The sequence below is a fragment of the Beta vulgaris genome, chromosome 7 (genome assembly GCF_026745355.1).
Source record: "Beta vulgaris subsp. vulgaris cultivar EL10 chromosome 7, EL10.2, whole genome shotgun sequence".
NCBI lineage: Eukaryota > Viridiplantae > Streptophyta > Magnoliopsida > Caryophyllales > Amaranthaceae > Beta > Beta vulgaris.
The window spans coordinates 2,953,498-2,973,522 of record NC_079208.1 but is presented as its reverse complement, the minus strand read 5'-3'; the positions used below and the strand labels follow the sequence as shown (position 1 = coordinate 2,973,522).

General features: G+C 35.0%; 2 protein-coding genes and 1 long non-coding RNA gene across 20 annotated transcripts; 2 read left to right on the top strand and 1 right to left on the bottom strand.

The window, feature by feature from the left end:
• The first annotated feature begins 84 nt into the window (after positions 1-84).
• Positions 85-9,282, top strand: LOC104904041 (uncharacterized). Of its 18 annotated transcripts, XR_008970436.1 has the most exons (14): positions 85-397; positions 872-918; positions 1,437-1,545; positions 1,728-1,835; positions 1,913-1,959; positions 2,491-2,623; positions 2,974-3,157; positions 3,432-3,584; positions 4,441-4,537; positions 5,837-5,906; positions 6,004-6,090; positions 6,325-6,404; positions 7,695-8,721; positions 8,913-9,282. It is a non-coding gene; the product is annotated as an uncharacterized LOC104904041 (long non-coding RNA). The 18 variants fall into 18 exon arrangements; XR_008970445.1 differs by having other exon boundaries at positions 101-397; positions 4,421-4,537; positions 7,695-9,282; XR_007276455.2 differs by lacking the exon at positions 7,695-8,721 and having other exon boundaries at positions 106-397; positions 6,299-6,404.
• A 2,765-nt stretch (positions 9,283-12,047) lies between these two features.
• On the top strand, positions 12,048-16,885 carry LOC104898279 (hypothetical protein). Its single transcript, XM_010685333.4, has 3 exons — positions 12,048-13,081; positions 14,351-14,458; positions 15,257-16,885. Exons 1-3 carry the CDS (start codon positions 12,620-12,622, stop codon positions 16,616-16,618), a joined length of 1,932 nt encoding a protein of 643 aa, XP_010683635.2. The 5' UTR covers positions 12,048-12,619; the 3' UTR covers positions 16,619-16,885.
• A 1,498-nt stretch (positions 16,886-18,383) lies between these two features.
• On the bottom strand, positions 18,384-18,925 carry LOC104898278 (hypothetical protein). Its single transcript, XM_010685331.4, has one exon. It carries the CDS (start codon positions 18,832-18,834, stop codon positions 18,649-18,651), a length of 186 nt encoding a protein of 61 aa, XP_010683633.2. The 5' UTR covers positions 18,835-18,925; the 3' UTR covers positions 18,384-18,648.
• Between the last annotated feature and the right edge of the window lie 1,100 nt (positions 18,926-20,025).

The following is a 20,025-nucleotide window of genomic DNA, read 5'->3' as shown; positions in this document are numbered from 1 at the left end:
GTTGGAAGTTGGGCACTATTCATTTCAATAGTGTTATGGGTGACAAAACCATGAAATTCACTATTCATAAGCAACCAAACATCTCAGCCATCCAATCTTCATCCAATCTTCATCCAATCTCAGCCATCCAATTATTCTCCTCCTTACAATTCAGTCATCTCCTTTCTCTCTGACTCTGTGTTTCTTTCCAGCCAATTCTCTCTCCTCTTTCTCTTTGTTTCTCTCACTCTTTAGTCAAACTTTTTAGGGTTTGATATTGTGGGAATTTTTAGACATTCATCAATGGCGAAAATTAGGTTATGTTTCAGCTGAAGCCGAATCATTCAACACCAAAAGCCTACCCGCCGGTGATGGTCGAGAAGGAGAAGCTTCAACGACGTTGTTTCCCGGTTCACAGGTAACTCCTTTCCCCTCCTTTTTTTGTTCTCCTTTTACCATTCTCTCTCTCATTCTTCTTCTATTTTTTCATTTTCTTACCCATTTTTTCTCTCTCCAAAACCAGACCTACTTGCTTTAGGTTATGTTTTTCGTCATTTCATCATCCATTTTTTCGTTATTGTTTCCTTTTTTTCTCCCCCTAAATTACGGCTCCATTTCTAGGGTTCTATTCAATTTTCGCCATGTTTTCTCTTACAATCGGGTTTCAATTTCTTCTTTTCGTTCATATGTAGCTCTAATTGAGGACCAATTTTGATTTTTTTTTGCATTGAATTTGAGAGTTTTTTTGGGTGATTGACTGATCAAGAGGAGAAGAGAGAGAGGGTTGTTTGAATAGATGATCGTTGGAGTTTTTTTTCCTGGAAAAATGAGTGCGTGTTACAGTTGGTGATGGTGTATTATTTGTGTATAACTTTTAACCTTGAAATTACAGTTGGTGATGGTGTCGTTGATTTCTGACAGCAGCAATGAGTCTGTGAGGTAAGTTAAACATTAGAATTGAGTATGTGACATCTAATTGTCGTAATGTTGAAAAGAAAGTGTTGTTTGTATCGATTTTGAGAACTGATTGCTTACTTCAGATTTTATATGTATATTTGTTATATTTCGATTGTTTATGAAGAGTAATAGAGCTCGCTATGTGTTGTTGATCTTCCATTACTGCATCTGTTTCTGTGGTGGTTGCACTTGTAATCCTTTTTTGTTTAGTATATTATGATATTATCTCTTTTTTAGTGAATGACTCATGTCATTGTAGTCAGCCAAGATGGGAAGATAAGTAATATACTCAAGATTGTGTTCTATGGCTGCTTTGCTTTAACATGGATCTGTGTAGTTCACTCCTATTTTCTTCTTGTGTCTTATTTACTACATGTTATCCAAATTAGTGGAACCATTATAACGTATGATTGTATTGTACCAATATCTTGTTCACACGATTTTCCCCTTTATTTTGCATGTTACATAGGAAATGCTCTGATTATTATGCAATTATGCAGTGTAAGCTGGACTCCTTCATTCCTTTTGAAACGATATGTCTTGACGGGTATTCGTGATGGCCCCCATGAGCCATTTATCGCAGATTCTGTTGACTTTGTTGTATCCCAGGTGAAGTCCATGATGAATTTCTCGATACTATTTTGATCCTGTCTCGATTCCATTTATGTATAGCAATTTTCATCTTTTCATATTGTTGTTTTGTTAATCCAAGACCAAAGCATTTTATGTTATTCAGGAAACAATCATTAATTTTCTTGCTTTCTTAGCATGACATTCCTAACCTTTTATAGGTTGAAAAACTTTGAAAGGATGATTTGGCATCCAGATTGACTCTAACAGTTGATTCAGCTTCAGTAGGACCTCTTCTGCTGTCAGATGCAACTATAACTGTAATGGATGTATGTTTCTCCACTTGAATTCATTTAATTTCCATGTACGATATATTTCTGAGGTACCGGAGCTATGCTCATTTCAGCTAGCAATAGCGGCATCAACAACAGCTGCAACGACAGCAACAACTAGGTTAGGGTTCTGAATTTTGGAATTTATGATGCAGCGAATTTTTTTTATCGAATTAAGGTCGAATTAGGGTTTCAACGTCATCTGTTTTGTATCAGTTTGGTAGATTTAGCTTCAGGATTATGAATTTTTCATGTATAATGATTTAGGATTATGAATTCTGTCTCTCTGTCTTCTCTCTCTTCTCTTTGCCACTACTACTATGAGGTCATTTCCCATCTTGTTCGCTCTCTCTCCTTCCTTTCTCTCTCTTTTTCAATTTTGCTTCTCTATAATGATCAGACGCCATTGTTGCCGGCGAAAAGAAAGAAAAAAAGGGTTCAGTTTGTGCGAAAGAGCGCTTTTTAGAGTCCGGATCTCTAGAGCGATTCAACTGATCGTCCTGCTCATGTCTTCCTTCGTCGCGGCTTCTTCTTTGCTCATCGTTCTTTTTTCACTCTCCTCTTTCTCTTTTTTTTGTTTAATGTTGTTGTTGTTGTTCGATTTTACTAATGAATCTTCTGATTTTTTTTTTTGTGTGTGTTGAATTTGTAGTGATTTGAGTGAGATACTTTTCGAATTTCGAACCCAGAAAAAATTCAACCCCACAAAAACTTCCGATGATCTGCCGGCCCGGCTCCCTCCTTTTTCAGCAGCGGCTTTCGATTATTGGCTTTATATTTCAAGGGTTAGTCAATTTTATCTCTAATCTTTAGTTTCCTTGAAATTCCAATTCTTTTAGTTAGATCATGTGTTTATTTGCTATTTGTTTTAGATCTTGTGATACTTTTTCGAACTTGCTAGAATTAAGATCTAATTTCTCATGGATTTTTTAAGGTTTTGTGATTTTCCCAATATTTGGTTACTTATAGTTCGAATTTTGGAGTTTCATCATTATCTGCACATAAAAACGAAATCGTAAATCCATTTAGGGATGGTATTGCTCGTACACCGCTGTTGTTGTTGCCCTGCGTATCTACTGCCGTTTTTGTTGTTACCCTTGCTTGTTGGTTGATTCTATGCTTCATTTGTTTGCAGAAGGGTATGTTTTGATCATTAGATGGATGGGAGGGTCATTTGTTGTAGTTTCTCTCTCCTTAGTGACATATTCTCAATGGCAGCGAGCCTCGAGTCACCATTGCAAGCTTCAGCAGCAACCTCAATCGCCAAGCTAGACACCTCAACCTTACTTCTTCTTGGCTTCCCATCTCCAATTCTTCTGGTATTCCTCCTTTTTTTCCTCCGTTGATTTAACTTTACTATTTTGAAATTAGGGAAGTTTTCTGCAATTGAAATCAACAAGGTTGTTACAGTCTCTCCTGCTTGCTTCTTTGACTCTCTAATTGTTGAATCTTTGATGTGAAATTATGATTGCTAAATTTTGATAATTTTTGCTTAAATTTCAATTTTGCTTGCAATTTGGTTTGCAGTTAGTGTTCTCATATAAAGCTATAGTTACTAAGCTACACTTGTTTTGCATCATATGTTTGCTTTAGGTACCTTTAGTCGGGTATTGGAGTGCTGGGATCGTGAGCGGAAAGAATGGTCGCCCTAAAAATTATACGTGCAATCAGAAAGTATTGGGAGGCAGCAATGATTGAAATTTATGTGTTGCAACAACTGGGTAAACATGATATAGGAGGTAGTCGGTGAGTAATTTATCCTTATTGCACTTGCATCTGTGTGCTTGCTGTTGTGTGGCAATGCAATGGTTGAATTTCGTTTGTCCCTTTGCAGTTGTGTGCAAATAAGAAATTGGTTTGATAATCATAACTATAATTGTATTGTAAGTATATAGATAATATTTTTGTTTTAGAATGGATTTTCCCAATTACACATAAGTTTTGGAGCTAAGATTTATGGCTGAATTGTCAAGTGGTCTTCACTGGTTTTTGAGAACCTTGGACCAAGCTTATATGATTTCCTTCGCAAAATCAACTACAGTTCATTTCGCATTGATATTGTCCGTGAGATTGGAAGGCAACTGTTGGAATGTGTAGCAAAACCAACCAACTCCATCACAAAATACCCCTCTCTTCCTGATGAGGTGGGAAAAGATGTCGACAAATGGTCCAGAACCATCTCATTCGCTTTAGCTATTAGACAAACCACACCCAGAACTCAACTAATTAAATCTGAGAAAATGTACCCTTTTCACTAAACTTCAGTTCAGGTTCAATTGAAATAAGAGGGAGCTCTTCTAGCAACAACACTAAAAAACGTGTCTCTGTTACTCAATATTCTGCAACTACAACTCTTGCGTACACTTGCAACCTACTATAGTTGTTTAAGTGGAGAATCTGAGTTTGCCACACTAACATATCAAGTTTGCAACTACAACTCTTAACTTTGCCACACTAACATATCAAGTTTGCACACCTGATCTTGCTAAAATGCTCCTTTTAATTATAATAATGTGTCGATGTGTATGTTGTGCTTGGATTGTTAATTAGTTGATCTTGATTTTATTTGGTTCTTATTGTAGTTTCGATTCAATTTATGCAGCATACACTGTGTGGATTTTCTGATTCGCAATCAATTGAGAGCTGCATTTAGTTCAGTTGGCAAAAATGGTTTCTTTCGAGATGAACGACAGAAAAAGGTAGCAAACATTTTACTTTTTCTTGATATTTAGATACTAAAAATTGTGGTTATGGACTAATTAACATCTTTATTCAGAGTATATGTGATTCATATGATGTGAATTCACTTTTTGCCAAACATATGTATGCTACTTCATACGACTTCGAAAAAGTTAAATGTGATTCTATTACTAGCATGATTCTTTCTATATTAAACTTGTTATAACTGTTGTGTTTTTCTTTTCCATTTGTGTAGTTATTAGAGTAATTAGTTAACTGATCATTAAGAAAAATTATTATTGCTTTTATCCTCTTTCAAACACAGGTTGATGGAGAAAATGTCTGATTTCTAGAATGTTACCCATATTAAAGAAATAATCGAGTGGCCTATAAGATAGTGTTTTTGAAGAAATGAAATACTTTTAGCTCCCTTAACATGTAGTACAAGGTTAAAATTTCGAGAGCTATCATAGTTACATAAAGAGAGAGTATACTCAATGATTTAAGCGACTTCTTTTGGAAATTTCTTTTGGAATGTCCTAAAATTGTAAATGGTCATAACTTGTGCATGTGCATTTCTTAGGGACACGGGGTTCGTGAGTAGTTTACCTTATCTAGGTCCAGTTTCTCTCATAACTAATTGAAAATGCAATATGTGGAATTGATAACATAGGACTCTAGATGGTGGTGAGATGAGCTTATTATGTTGGTTATTGCTATTATGTTTGTTAGGGAGAGGGGTATAACTTGGTTTCAACATTTTGGAATGCAATTCCTTTCCTTAAAAATGAAGTTCAGGTTTCATTTCTTTCGTTTGAGAAACTTATGTATTATATACCTCTTCTTTTCATCCCTCTAGCTAATAGAGTTATTTAATGGGACGCAAGAAGTTAAAGAAATATATATGTGGTTGTCTATAAATTTTATTTCTTATTTTTTTTTATATACAATTGTTACTAATTAGTTTATGTCTTTTTTTTTATATACAATTGCTACTATTGTGACAAATCATAATATTAAGTGTAAATATTTTTTTGTGAAATAGAAGAAGAGAAAGCCACTGAAATTCATCTCATGCATGCATCTTACTTTGTGGTTTGCCACTTAAGAAGGTTGTATGTAAAGTTATTATTGACTGTAAGTGGTATTGTACTTATTTTGCCTATATCTCAAAAAGGAAGCCACTCATTATCGTTAGGAGATCTGGCAAAGAAAATGCTATTGTGCTAGCTATCTCTATAATGATATGCATATAGTTTATAACTGTGATATTCTTGTTGTTATCTTAAATGAAACAAAGACCGGGCTCGGTTTGACAGGATTTATGATATTTTTCACAACTCTCGGAGTTCTTATGCTGTGGACAAGGGATTACTTGCAATGGAAAATGTAGGTGTCTTGATACTATCATATTCTCAATACTTTTCCCTGCCATCACTTAGCTCTGATTCTTACTCACGATTCTATTGCTCTTTATGCTTTGTAGCATTAGACCCCCTTCGTGTCTGGGATGGGACTAACCATCATATTGGCATATTCTTTGCAGTTTTTAATGAAACCTCAGAATTATAGGGTATACTTCTTCTTAACCTTCTCGCTATCCTTGTTTCCTTCATGTAATTCTAGGTGTTTATTACTTTTCAATCTATTTTTAATGTTGCTTAGGGAACAATTACTTTTGGTGCTGACTTCTTCTTTGTTGTAATATGATGGCCAATAATGGGAATGATATTGAACAATTACTTTTTGTGTTAACTGTGCACTTGAATTTTTACTAATAGGAGCTTTTTTTTTTGGATTGCCAAAGTCCGGTGATGGAAATGAGTCCCCTCAATCAAACAAAGTTCGAAGTGTTGCAGGAAGATTGGTTGTTAGGGCTGCTGAGAGGTACATTTGATCTATTGCCATTTTTTATTGGCTCAATATTAAAAAGAAACTGACATCTATTAGCTGAAAATATATGTTTGGCTGTCACATTAGCTAAAATGTGGAGATGGGTTTAGCTAACAGTATAAGTATAACAGTATAAGTTTATAGTATTAAACTTGTTTCAGTTGCATATTCAACAATTTCAATAGTGTATATGTATATAATTGTGGTGAGCTTCTTTTGTTTATCTCATTGATATTTTGGACTTGGACCATGAAACAATAGCTTACAGTTTTGCTGCCATTTTTGTTGAATTTTGATAAAAACAAGCTTTAGAGTTGTGTTATTTATGAAGTTATTGTTGGTTTTTTTCTGCTTTGGTGATTTCGGGCCTTTTCTCAAAGCATGGAATTAATCTTGTGTGTGTTGGGGCTCTTCTGTTTGCAAGATTAGTGAAAACTGAAAAGGTGCATGTTTGTATTAAACATATTTGATACGTGAAGGAATATAGTTAAGTTTATAAGTATATCGTGGTTGTTTAACTGGTGCAGTCATGAGTCCCACCTTTTCTTTTCTCCCCAAGAATTCAGGATTGAAACTAACTGGTTTTTAGGGCTTCATGCTGCCTCACGTGCTTTACTCACGATATTATATGATAGAATGGAGGAATTTGTTTCCATCCATGCTGAAAAAACAGTGATCAAGTTTACTAATCTGATAAGCTTTTGTTTCCAAGCTCTTTTCTCCCCACCTCAATTTCATTTGCCTCAGAAAAAATAAATTCAAGATAACAACTTCCGATAAGGTAAATACTTAAATTAGATAAGTTGAGTTTAGGAAAAAATAAACACATATAATTTAAGTTCAACATAATAAGTCCATATAAATTAAGATAGAAAAGGCACCCGAATGTTTATAAGATTGAAAAATGGCCTAGGTTTGTAGAAGAAGTGCACTCCAACTCTTACAAGATGGTGATCAGTTTCTAAATATGTTTTCTTAAATACTGAAATTATATTATGTTGTAATAATGCTTCATAAACTAGAAAAATTCAAATAAGGTTAAAACATATTAATGTGAATTTTTTAAAAAAATTCACGACTCGACGGCCGCGAAACGTTCTATTTCGCCGTTACAAGCCATTCCCGCGACAACGCGACCGTTCCCGCGAACGCGAGCGCGTTTTTTTTCCCTGCTTGAACTAGATTTATGCATAAAATCCATAATATATTAGTATGCTTATTTAAAATACAAGCTCGTGTTATACTATTATGGATCAAATGTATACATTACGTTGAAAATGTTAGGAGGACCTGCTTGATCAAGAAGGGAGATACCTTTGTATAGGAAGTATGTTAATGGTTTCAAGTTGCTATGTGCTGTAAGTGGACAGACTGTAGCTGAGACTATTAAATGATCAAGCTTTGAGTTTTTCTCAAGTCTACTGCTAGAACGGTTACTCACTTGCATGATTCAGGAACATTCAGATTAGATTGTGATTATTATTGTTTATAAGACGCATGATTCACTTATAGTTATAGGTTACTCACTATCATGTAAGTCATTTTCTTGTGCAACATGGATAGTGTCAACGAGAGGATCAAAAGATTTAAGAGAAATAGGTTCACTATGTGTATCAAAAGACTCTCCTATGTGTATCAAAAGACTCTCCTGAGGTTGAACACGGTCCACATGAGTTTGTAAGTCAATTTGAGCCATGATCCAATGTGAGTTTCATAGAAGCATTTGAGCAGACAGGAAGACATGGTTGAGGAAAGCATGAAAAATTAATATGAAGGCTGAATAGAGGAAACACGGAAAAGTAAGTGAGGTATAAATTTCAAATGTTTGTAGGGAGATTTAGCCTAGAAATTGGTGGACATCCTTTTGGATAGGCAGAATCAGTCAATTATCATTAAGATTTGTCATCTCAGATTCGGGAGATTATTGATTCTTGTTCGTAACCAAAAACAATAAACTGCTGTTTTGAATGAATAATACTAGCCATGTTAAGTCTTCCTGGAACCAATGTTTTGCATTTGTTAACTCACCCTTTGAGTTGTTAGAAATTGAAATATGTGATGTACTTTGGACACTGGACTTTAATTAGCCTTCAGAATCTTGATGAGGACAACTTTGGTCAATCACATTTCGGTATGATATAGAAAAGCATCCTGAAGTACTCTTTTTTTCACATCTTTTCTGCTTGATCATAGTTGTTTACACCTCTGCTGCAACGGGCTTCGGTCCTTAGAGTGAATGAATTAGAGTATTAGATCTATTCATGCCCAGTTCGGAAGTGAGAACAACTCTGATCGAGGATTATTATTGAGGGTGTGTTCCTAAAATTGAATCACTTGTTCTTCATATTGCATTAGAAAAATGCATCTTTTAAAAATACATTTACATTATTACTTGTACTTCGTTTGAATTAGTACTGCCTTATCTGTTTTGCTACTATTGTCTGATTTGGACGAGTTTACGTCCGCTCATTCCACCTACTGATATTTTTGTTGCATTGCCAGGTTAAATTGGATTCTTTTGGAGTCTCTGGCTGGTAGTCAAGAAAAGTGTCTTCTTTGCCGAGCACTCGGTGACTGTCATTGGGTCAGCACTTACAACATATACCTCGAATATCCCGTCAAAAAAAAAACATATACCTCGAGTATTAATAATGAGTCAAGGGTAGTTTAAACATTCAAACATCATGTAAAATGAATCTTTTTATCTTCGTTTCTTTCCTCTACAACCCTCTATCAATATGCGTTTTCTTTTTATGTATATAATAAAGTCATAGAGACGATTTGTGTTCCTACAGACCACTCTAATCATGTGTCAATTTTCTTTCTTAATGCCAATCTTTGTTTCTTGGTAAACAAGTACAAATTTGCAGTATTTTTGGTTCAATAATGCTTATGTGTAACCTTTTTACAAACTTCACTCTGTACTTTTTCTATAAACGCTGTTAAAGTGTTTGCTGATAATGGTATTTTGACTTGTAATATTTACTTTCTTTATATGTTACTCTACCTCTTTTTTAGTAATTAAAATTACAAACATCTACTTAAGCAATCTCAACCTAAATTAAAAGAGAGAGTTGCATTCATAACGGTGGTATACTCCGGGAACATGTTTATTTAGCAAGTTTGCAATTTGTAAGGTCATATAGGTTGTTCAGGTGTACCTAGATTTTTTAGATTTCTAAAGATATTTGTATAGCAAAATGACGTTCTCCATTCTCAAGCCCTAACCTTAACTTTGATCCATCCGCATCCTTATTACTTCATTGCAGGGAACATTCGAGTTTGAAGACCTTGAAACCATTGTTGATGCTTGATTACATAAGCACGAACCATTTTATGATGTAGATTGGTCCTACACCTTTCCTTGCAAGTTCTCAGCTGGGTTCAAAAGTCAATTTGTTGGGCTCGATGCATCAGAATGTAAACCACCCTTTTTCAAAAACCCAGTGGGCTTGTAGTAACACCAGCCTTTTTGTATTATATATGAAAAACATTGCTCCTGTGCAACACCCTTTAACTTGCGTATTGTCATTATCGAACAACTACTAATACGCATCTTGCTATAACTATGTCCTTGGATACAGTAGCCACTACCAATTTTAGATGACTTTGTTTATCCTTGCTCGATTTGCTAAAGTTTAATCCGAATATTACAACAAGTTTTTTTGATTCCTACGTAAAATTGACGATTCTTACAAAGTTGTTAAGGCATCCAAATTATGCAATTTCTAGGATACATGTAGCACAACAAGCATATATTTACACTTTGTTTCATTTCGCGCGTAAACGGACATTGGGCTACATTCACCTAACCGACTACGGATATCACAATTTTACTATTTTGGGGCGCCGTGCGCGAAGGCGCGCGGAGCAACAACTAGTCTATATTAAAATTAGAAAAAGATAAATTTTCAATATATATGTGTATAAAGTATTTGTGAAAAAAAAAATTGAAAATGAATCATGTACATAAACAACTTTTATATTTTTATTTTTAAAAAAAAAATAGTAGAAAAGTTGACATAATTGACTGCATTGATCTCGATAGCTACACCGCCTACAGAATTTAAAGAATCTAAAGGAGCATGAGTCATATATTCTGTTGAACGTCGTATGTTAAAGTCAAAATTTTCATTATTTTCGGACCAATAAGGTAAAAGTGTGTGATGATATTAAATAACATGTAATGTACACATTGACACACAAATTTTTCCTACTTTTAGGTGCTTTTGCTTCTCTTTGTTTTTAATTGGTAAGTTATCTTGCAATTACAAAGTTGTAATTTGATGTTAATGCAACCTCCTGTTGTTTGATTTGTTCAAGTACATCAAGTCTTATTCATGCCTTTGTTATGATTCTTGAATCCTTCGCCTCAACAAAGGCTTGCCACATATTTGGTGGATCACTCGATCAATCTCATCCTTGATGGTGTTCCCAAGCTCCCCTGTCATATGTTGCGATCAATTTCTAACTCACTATGGATGGTGTCTTTCCCGGTTGACATTGTGAAGACATAAATAACAACCCTCCTATTGAAGGATCGTTGTCGATACTATCCATGTCTCCGCTTCAGCTCATGTAAGAGGTGCTAGACTATGACTTCTTGAGACAGGTTCTTTGAGAAGTTTTTAATTGGCATTTTTAAAAAAACAGATCTAGTTCTCTTCTTTCTTCTAATGGTTTTTACTTCTTTTATTTTCTATATATATTGTTTGTAACTATTGCTATAACTTTGAGATATGGAGACTTTCGATTTCTCCTTGCGTCTACTTGTTAAAGAAAATTACAAGTTTGTTAATTGATGATCAAATTATATACACGAATTTTAAATTTGTCTATAATACCTCAACTATCTGAACAAAACGACATCTTGTATCGATTTGTCTTGTATGTGTACTCAATACATATTATTCATGGATATGTATCTAACAAGTTTGCCAACATAGAATGCACATGAAAAGCATGAGCGATGACTTTATTCTTAGAATCTTTTTTAATTTAGCATGCGTATTCACAAATTCTTTGTTTTTGTAACGTGTCTCATTGTACATATTTTTAGGTGATGATGTTTAGAGCAGATGAAAATTACAACGAATATGGGTGTTTGAAGACTGAATGAGATAGAATGAAGTAAAAAATAGGGCGATAATAAGAAAAAAAAATAGTGCGATCCAGATCAATAATGAAAGATTTCCAATAGAAAACATCTCTAATACCCTATGAGATTTGGACCAATTATTGTTTGGCTTGGACCCATTACAAGCCATCATGGTAGTTTATTGGACCTAAGGGAAAAGTCATAGAAGAGGCCTTGGTACTTGGTATGGTATCTATAAGTCTACGGCAAGTCCAACAAATGTCTTAATGGATGGGGTTATTACTAGACTAGAACAGACAAGTAGACAACTACTACTACTAGTACAAATGTACAATTGTACAAAGCATAAACATAAGCATGCTTATTCATCAATCATCAGCTCTACAGAAGGAATCTGTCAAAAATAATTCAAAAACTAAAGAAAGAGAAGCAAGTCTTTAAGTCCAAAAAAGGGAATTTTGACTTTTCATATTGGCCATACACAAATTTCCACCTCATCAATCTCACATGTCTTAATACTCATCCTCCCACCATCATCATAATTCATATGCTTATGCTTTTCTTTTTCCCTCTTTCCTTTCTCTTTACGCCCCCAGAACGCCAGCTCTGATCACGTTTTCTCCACATTGTGTCAAAATTTCTCATACACAAAATCCATTTTTTTTGCATCATTTTAATTCCTCAACTACCCCATTTTTTCATTTTGTTCAAATCATTTCAATCTTGCTCTTATTCTCTCTGACACAAAAAAAAAAATCAGATTTTGATCCAAATTTTCCTGTTTTCTGAACTTATTTCATCATTCCCAAGAAAACCCAGTTTCTCAAATCTTCCAGAATTAGTAAAGTTGTCAACTTTAAGTGTTTTAGAGTGTAAAATGGCTTGAAATTGGGTATCTTGAGTTGCAATCTGAAGTCACATTTCCAAATTTTCCTGTTTTCTGAACTTATTTCATCATTCCCAAGAAAACCCAGTTTTCAAATCTTCCAGAACTTCAACCCATTTTAGTAAAGTTGTCAAGTTTTATTTTACTGTTTTAGGGTTCAAAATGGATTGAAATTGAGCATCTTGAATTGCAATTTGAGCTTACATTTCCAAAAAAAAATAAAAAATGGATGGATTAATGGGAGATGTTAAAAAAATAAGAAAAAGGGGCTGTTCACCATCTTCCTCAACATCATCTGTGATGCAGAATTACAAATTTAAGAGGGCAATTTTAGTGAGAAAAAAAGGAGGAAGTGGAGGTGGAGGTGGAGGGGGTTCCACTACACCAGTGCCCACCTGGAGAATGGTGGGGTCTAGGTCACCTTCGGTTGTTTTAAGGGTGGCAGCTGCTTCCCCAAGGTACCCACCGAGCCTTTCAGGCCGGTCCAGGTCCGGTCAGGGGCAGGGAAACGGCCAGCAGCCGGTGTCGGCCCGGAAATTGGCTGCTACATTGTGGGAGATGAATGAGGTTCCATCACCTAGTCCTAGTTTGAGGGTTGGGAGGAGGGACAAAATCAGGAGGTCTTGGAATAATTCAGCTTCTCTTCCTCCTCATTTGTCTGATCCTTCTCATAGTCCTGTTTCTGAGGTGGGTTGTTGGAGCTCTTTGTTGTTGTTGTTGATGATTTGGTTTTATCTCTTGTTAATTTCATATAATTTGAATTAGGAGCATTGGTCTTATTTGAGTAGAATTTCTGATTTTTATTTTCAGTTTGTGTAATGCATTATGGATTACAAGGTTATATATTGAGTTATTGAATCCATTGAGTTATCTCTTGTTCATTTTACATAATTTGAGTTAGGAGCATTGATCTTATTTGAGTAGAATTTCTGATTTTTATTTTCAGTTTGTGTAATGCATTATGGATTACAAGGTTATATATTGAGTTATTGAATCCATTGAGGTTATCTCTTGTTCATTTTACATAATTTGAGTTAGGGGCATTGATCTTATTTGAGTAGAATTTCTGGTTTTTATTTTCAGTTTGTGTAATGCATTATGGATTACAAGGTTATATATTGAGTTATTGAATCCATTGAGTTATCTCTTGTTCATTTTACATAATGTGAGTTAGGAGCATTGGTCTTATTTGAGTAAAATTTCTAATTCCTATTTTCAGTTTGTGTAGTGCATTCTGGATTACAAGGTTATAAATTGAGTTATTGAGTCCATTGTCTTAATTGGTTAGGAGTTGAGTCTTTTTCATTCCTTTTATGTCTGACTTTGGATATTAATTTGTGACATTTTTATCAAATTCATGTCAATGAGTAGATATTAATTAATAAACAACCTGACTTGGCTTTGCTTGGACTAGTAGGGTTGTATGTTTTTTTGGTGTCTAGAGAGCCCCAAAGGGCATTGGTGTAAACGGGATTTGATCATAGTTTTGGGAACCCAGGGCCTATGCCAAGACTTTATGATCTAAGCTAGGTGTCATCTGCTAAGGCGCTTAATAGGGTTGTTTCTTCTTGTTAAGTTCACCTATTGTCCTATTATGGAGTTTGCTTCTTTATCTATACATTAATCTAGAAGAGCAGGTCCGGAATTTTTTACTATATATGGGAACTTATGCAATCATTTCTTGCAGGATTATTAAAGAAATGCTTGTTTTGAATTCTCAGGTAGTATGTCGAATCTAGCCAAACTGGTGTTTGATCTGTCTTTAATTTCACATTTAGTATGAACATTGTTTACTTGATGACAAGAGTCTGTTTCTTAGGCTATACGTTGTCGTTCGATTTCTTATGTGAATTGTTTTACTGAAGCTATTCCCATGATGTTGATTAGTTCAGATTTGTGTTCATAATTAGCGGCTTTACTGATATGTATGTCTTCCCCTTCTTATTGGGTGTATAGAGAATGGAACGATCTGGAACTGGTAGTCACCGGAGAAGAGAATCATCCATATCTAGAAAGTTAAAGAATGACCATTTCGATTCTGTCAGTAATGCTAGCTTCATGGAGGTAAAATTATGGACCCGTTTCCAATTTCACATTATTAGACTGTTTCTTGTGAAAGTTTGATCCTGAGTTTCCAAGCTGACTATCATGCCTCTCTAAGCTTACATGTATTCTGAGTATTGTATAACCTATTTACTTTCTGTGTCTCTTTAGATTGTTAAAAAAGTATTTTGAATATATATCTGATCAATGCCTAGATCATACATGTTAGATCGTGATGTTCAATATGCTCTTTCACTATATGTGCATGTTCTTTTGTGATACTACAATTTATTTTAATGTTTTTTTTTAATATATATTTTGAATTGTATGTTATTTTAATTAATGAAGATCGGATACAATCTTTTTTTCTTAAATAGTATATTCTTTTACTTTGAACCATCCTGGGTGTAGGATGTAATTTGCGATGTTTGACATCATGGAGAAAGTGGACATCTGTATACTGTAAATATCTCCAACAAGACACAAGTAGTAGTGATAAAGATAGAGGATTGTGGGTGTTTTATTCTTTACCATGAATACATATTACATTGTTTCCAATTATCATAGTATACTGTATGGTTTATCCACATAAAGATTGTGGTGAATGTGATGGACGATGAAATTTGCATTCATATATTTCAAATGTATGCATCTGGAATGATGATTGCAATGTATGTATCTGGAATGATGATTGCAACGGCGTTAGGGTAATTAAGACGAAGTTATTAATGATTTTCTATAGCAGATTTTGGGGCAAAAATGTACAAGGTTCACTGAAATTCATCTTCTCTTTTTGTTCACCCCCCTCTGACAATGTAGATAGAGACTAGATCCCGATGCCAGACCCCTTCTGGATCGGCAGCTGGTGGGAGAACCCGTTTGAAGGATGTGAGTAATGCTTTGACCACTTCTAAGGAGCTGCTGAAAATCATAAGTCGTATGAGGGGTCATGAAGATCAACCTTCATCAAGCATGTCTCTCATTTCTGCCTTACATGCTGAGCTCGAGAGGGCCCGCTTACAGATCAATCAGGTAATTCAGGAAGATCGATCTGATAGCAAAGAGATCAATTACCTTTTGAAGCGTTTTGCTGAAGAGAAGGCAGCATGGAAGAACAAAGAACAAGAAGCAGTGGAGGCCGCAGTTGAGTCCATAGCAGGAGAGCTTGAGGTGGAAAGAAAGCTTAGGAGGCAATTTGAAAGCTTGAACAAAAAGCTCGGTAAAGAACTTTCAGAGACAAAATTGTCATTCCTGAAGGCAATGAAGGAACTTCAGAGTGAGAAGCGAGCAAGAGGAATTATTGAACAAGTTTGTGATGAGCTAGCTGGGAATATTGGTGAAGATAAAGCCCAAGTGGCAGAGATGAAGAGAGAATCACTAAGGATGCAAGAGGATTTTCAGAAGGAAAGAGAGATGCTCCAAATAGCTGAGGCACTGCGCGAGGAGAGAGCTCAAATGAAACTTTCAGATGCCAAGCATCAGTTCGAGGAGAAAAATGCAGCGGTTGATAAGCTGAGAAATAAGCTTGAGACTTTCCTTAGAACCAATAGTAGTAAAGATAATGGATGTGGGTCCGTGTATCAGAGAAGGGATGTGGATTTGGCCTTTTGTCGAAGTCAAGCAAAGGAAAGCGACGGGGAAGAAGTAGAAAATACAACCGATGATGATGATGGTGAAAACTCGGGTGAAAGTGATCTTCATTCCATAGATTTGAACATGGAGGATCCTTATAAAAGCAACTACAATCTGATGAATGCATCCATGACACCAAAGAAATCCAAAAGGCACTCAGTTGATGAGCAACTCAAAGGTCGAAAATCACTATTCAATCAAGTAGCTAGACGAAGCACTTCTTTACTACGAAGCGTATCTAATATAGTTGAATGGGGCAATGGCTCGAGTCATGAAATTGATAAGCAAATTCCCAGGAAAAGTTGTGGGGATGAGATCCAACGGCATAAATCAGGGAGAGGTTCACGGGACCATGCTTTGCCTAGTTCTAGGCTCGGATTGGAGAAAGAATTGGCAAGCCCCTCTAGTCAGCGAGGATCACCATGGCCATCACGGGATCCTTGCAATGTAGCACTGCAGAGACCAATGACGATGGAAGGGAGTGGAACTAGGGGAAGGGTTGAAGAAAGCAGAGTTCAAGGGCATAACTCAAGGAGATCAAAAAGATGATTTATTCAGATTTGGTCTTTTAGGCAATTGTCTTGTTTGCCGTGGTGATAACCTTTCTTTGTTTTCTTTCTGTGCGGCTGCCAATGTTAGTTTGCTTGCACTCTTTGTATCTTTGCCCCTTGTGACAATGCGGGTTTTTGTAAAGCGGAAGACAGTTTTATTTCTCAATTCTTTTACCTTTAAGCATCAGGTGAAGACTTTATTAGAGTAGGGGATGCTTGAATATTTGGTAAAATTGTCAGATTTATCAATGTGCATTTTAGAAAAGACTTGCTTTCTTTGATGGACAAGATGGTTTTCCCTCTTAAGATCAGGTTCAGCATTTTAGGCAACTAGGTGTTTACCACTGTCTCAATAGCTGTAGAATTTTCCAGTTTAAGAAATTTCTCCAGGTTGCTCTTGGAGCACACTGAGCATGAACTCACCTTCAATTATTCAAACAAGGCGCTAAGCGCCTCTTTAACCTTCTGTGTTAATCCTATATCTTGACTACTCTTTAAAGACCTTGCTTAAAAAAAGGTAGGCATATATATGGTAACACAAATGATAGAAGTGATTGATAGCGTGCAACAGCACTCGAGCAGGCGAAAACACTGCAGAAGGCTGCAGCAGCAGTCCAGCAATTGCTAGCAGCATCTGGGTGTCTGGTTCTCAGTAGGCAGTCGCAAAACCAGAAATGTTCCTTAGTTATTCCTGAATAATACTGAAATAAAACATAAATTTCACTTTAGGCTACTTTAAAACATACAGATATTCATTATTAAGAAAAAAAAAAGAACTTAGTAGAAGAATATGTTTGATGCTGAGCTTAACAGCACTTGTACAGTAATTGGCCTCCATCTTTGACTGAAACACTGAGTTACTGTTATAGTACTCTGGTGTCCCATTTCCACCCTCAGTGAGTTACTTCAGCTTAACTCTATCCGTACGCCACGTCGACCGTTCTTAGAGACTAGAGAAGGTTGTTTATGGTGGAGAATCATCTTATTGAGTTGTTAGCAGGTTAGCTAATGATGAACCCCATATTCTCTTTTTAACAATAGAGCTAGGATCAGTTCATTTTGCCTCTTGATTTGATATAATGAAATGATCTAGAGGTCCCTAAATGAAATGATGGAGTCTTGTGGTAAAAGTAATCAATGTTTTACAATCACTGGCCTACTAATACTATCATTATCACATGAGATTTACCACTTGAGGGTGACATTTACCCTTTCATCGAATGAAATGGATGAGAAATTCCTAATTTATAACCATTATTGATGTTCATCGAACTGTATTTGTTGTAATTAAAATCATATTTGTTATCCATTAGCTAAGTTTGATTTCAATACTTTATTCGTTCTAAAATAAATGAAATCTTTATCATTTTAGGCCGTATAAGATAAATGAAATGTATTTGTTCATAACCTTTATAAACAGACATCAATATATTAAGGCAAAATTGGCCTCAACACCTTGAACTATAGCTTAGGTGCACAAAATACCAGCAACTAGGACTAGTAGCCTAAACACCACCAACTACAGATGAGGTGCAATGTGTACCATAAAAACGTATTCGGCCACATATTAAGCTTCCGACCTTATCTATAGTATGGAATGCACCCCACGGCCACCCCATAGTTGGTGATGTTTGGTGCACCCAAGCTATAGTTCAGGGTGTTAGGCCGATTTTGCCATATATCAACGCTTCATTTTTCTTATACTCCATCTGAGACTTTGAAGTTCCAAAAATACTACCATGAATATCGAATAAATAGTGGTTTTCTTCATCAACAACAGCAGAATTTTCTCATCATATAACCAAATTCAAAAATCAACAATTAATTATTCGTTCCACAACTTAGTAACATACAGATGACACATTTCAATCGATTAATAAAGCAATTTACACAGCCCTCCAACAATTAAAAAAAAAAAAAAACAGCAGTTAAATTTCACTTGTTAAAAACCAACCATAAAATGAAATCAAAAGCTGCAAAAGAAAGCAATGATAAATATGTTGATAAACCAATCAATCAATCAATCAATCAATCGTCCAAGAATTTGCGAAGACGCTGTCTGACGAAATCACTACGAGCTTTAGCACGGGCTTGTTGAGGAGCAACGTTTGCGAAGGAGAGATAAGCACCAACTGCTATCATTGTCACTCCTATGCCCATTCCAACCGCCGTCACTACCATTTGCCGCCTTGTTGGAGGGTACGCCCACAACATCTCTCTTTTTTTTTTTGGACGAGAACTATTTGAGTACAAGATTTGAGGTGATTTGGAACTTGAAACTAAGGTTAGGGGGAGGGAGATAGGTTAAATCTCTATTATATAAGGGAAGGGGGGAGCAATAGTGTCCTCTTTTGAAATGCTTATTTTACCCCCCCCTTCCCTTTTTACATTACAAAAGGGATAATGTCAAAATCAAAATCGACACTCAAAGAAAACTACCGAAAATTTATTTACAACACTCACTCACAAATCACTTAAAAGAAGAAACTTTACAAATCACTCATACAATTGAAAAATCACGTTATAAAAATCAGCAAATCACTCAAATAATCGGAAACTTTATTAAAACTTAAAATTAATATACAAACTAAAACTAATAACCTAGAACGTCAATACATACAAAAAATTTACAAAAATTTACTTACAAATCACTATTCTCAAGAACCATTCACAATTAATGGTGGGTCATGATAAAAAATAGAGGTGTATTTGTAGTGAAATCAGAATTTAGAAGTTAGACAAGGAAAAAAATTATTTACTTTTTTATAGTGTTTCCTATATATAATGAAACTTTTACATATATTTGGACCTATTTTTTCTATTATATAATAGCGATTAATTATCAAGGTAAAAAGGTTTATGTAAAATATCATTCAAGAATTAAAGTACAACATATCTCTATTATATAAGGAAAGGGGGAGCTATGGTGTCCCCGAATGAAGAGACTATGTTACCCCTTCCCATTCTAAATTACAAATTCACTTACAAATCAAAGGGGGCTTCAAACAAAAATACCAAAAATATAATTATAACAATCACTCACAAGTCAACTAAAATCATAAAATTGCATAATTTACGTTATGCAAATCACTAAAATGAGGAAACTTTAAAAAACTTAAAAATTCACTTACAAACTACAACCTATGAAAAAATTGACTTGAAATCAAAGTGTCCACTTTCTTTACAATTTATGAAGTACTGTACTTAATTCAAAAATCAACTAAAAAATTATAATATTAGAAATCATAAATAAATTCAATAAAATTTCTATTTTGTTTATAGAATTTAACTTTGAAAAGTAAAAAAAAAACAAAAAGAATGGTGAGAGACTTAATAATACAAACTAACCAATAAAATTTTGCAACTAAAAACAATTATACCGTATTAATGTTCAAATTTTGACTC

What these genes read in the sequence shown, in the direction of transcription:
- LOC104898279 (XM_010685333.4), top strand. Translation starts at nt 12,620, where the DNA reads ATGGATGGATTAATGGGAGATGTTAAAAAAATAAGAAAAAGGGGCTGT. An exon ending in CTCATAGTCCTGTTTCTGAG is followed by an intron (nt 13,082 to 14,350) that starts GTGGGTTGTTGG and finishes TTGGGTGTATAG; the next exon opens with AGAATGGAACGATCTGGAAC. An exon ending in GTAATGCTAGCTTCATGGAG is followed by an intron (nt 14,459 to 15,256) that starts GTAAAATTATGG and finishes CTGACAATGTAG; the next exon opens with ATAGAGACTAGATCCCGATG.
- LOC104898278 (XM_010685331.4), bottom strand. Translation starts at nt 18,834, where the DNA reads ATGTTGTGGGCGTACCCTCCAACAAGGCGGCAAATGGTAGTGACGGCG.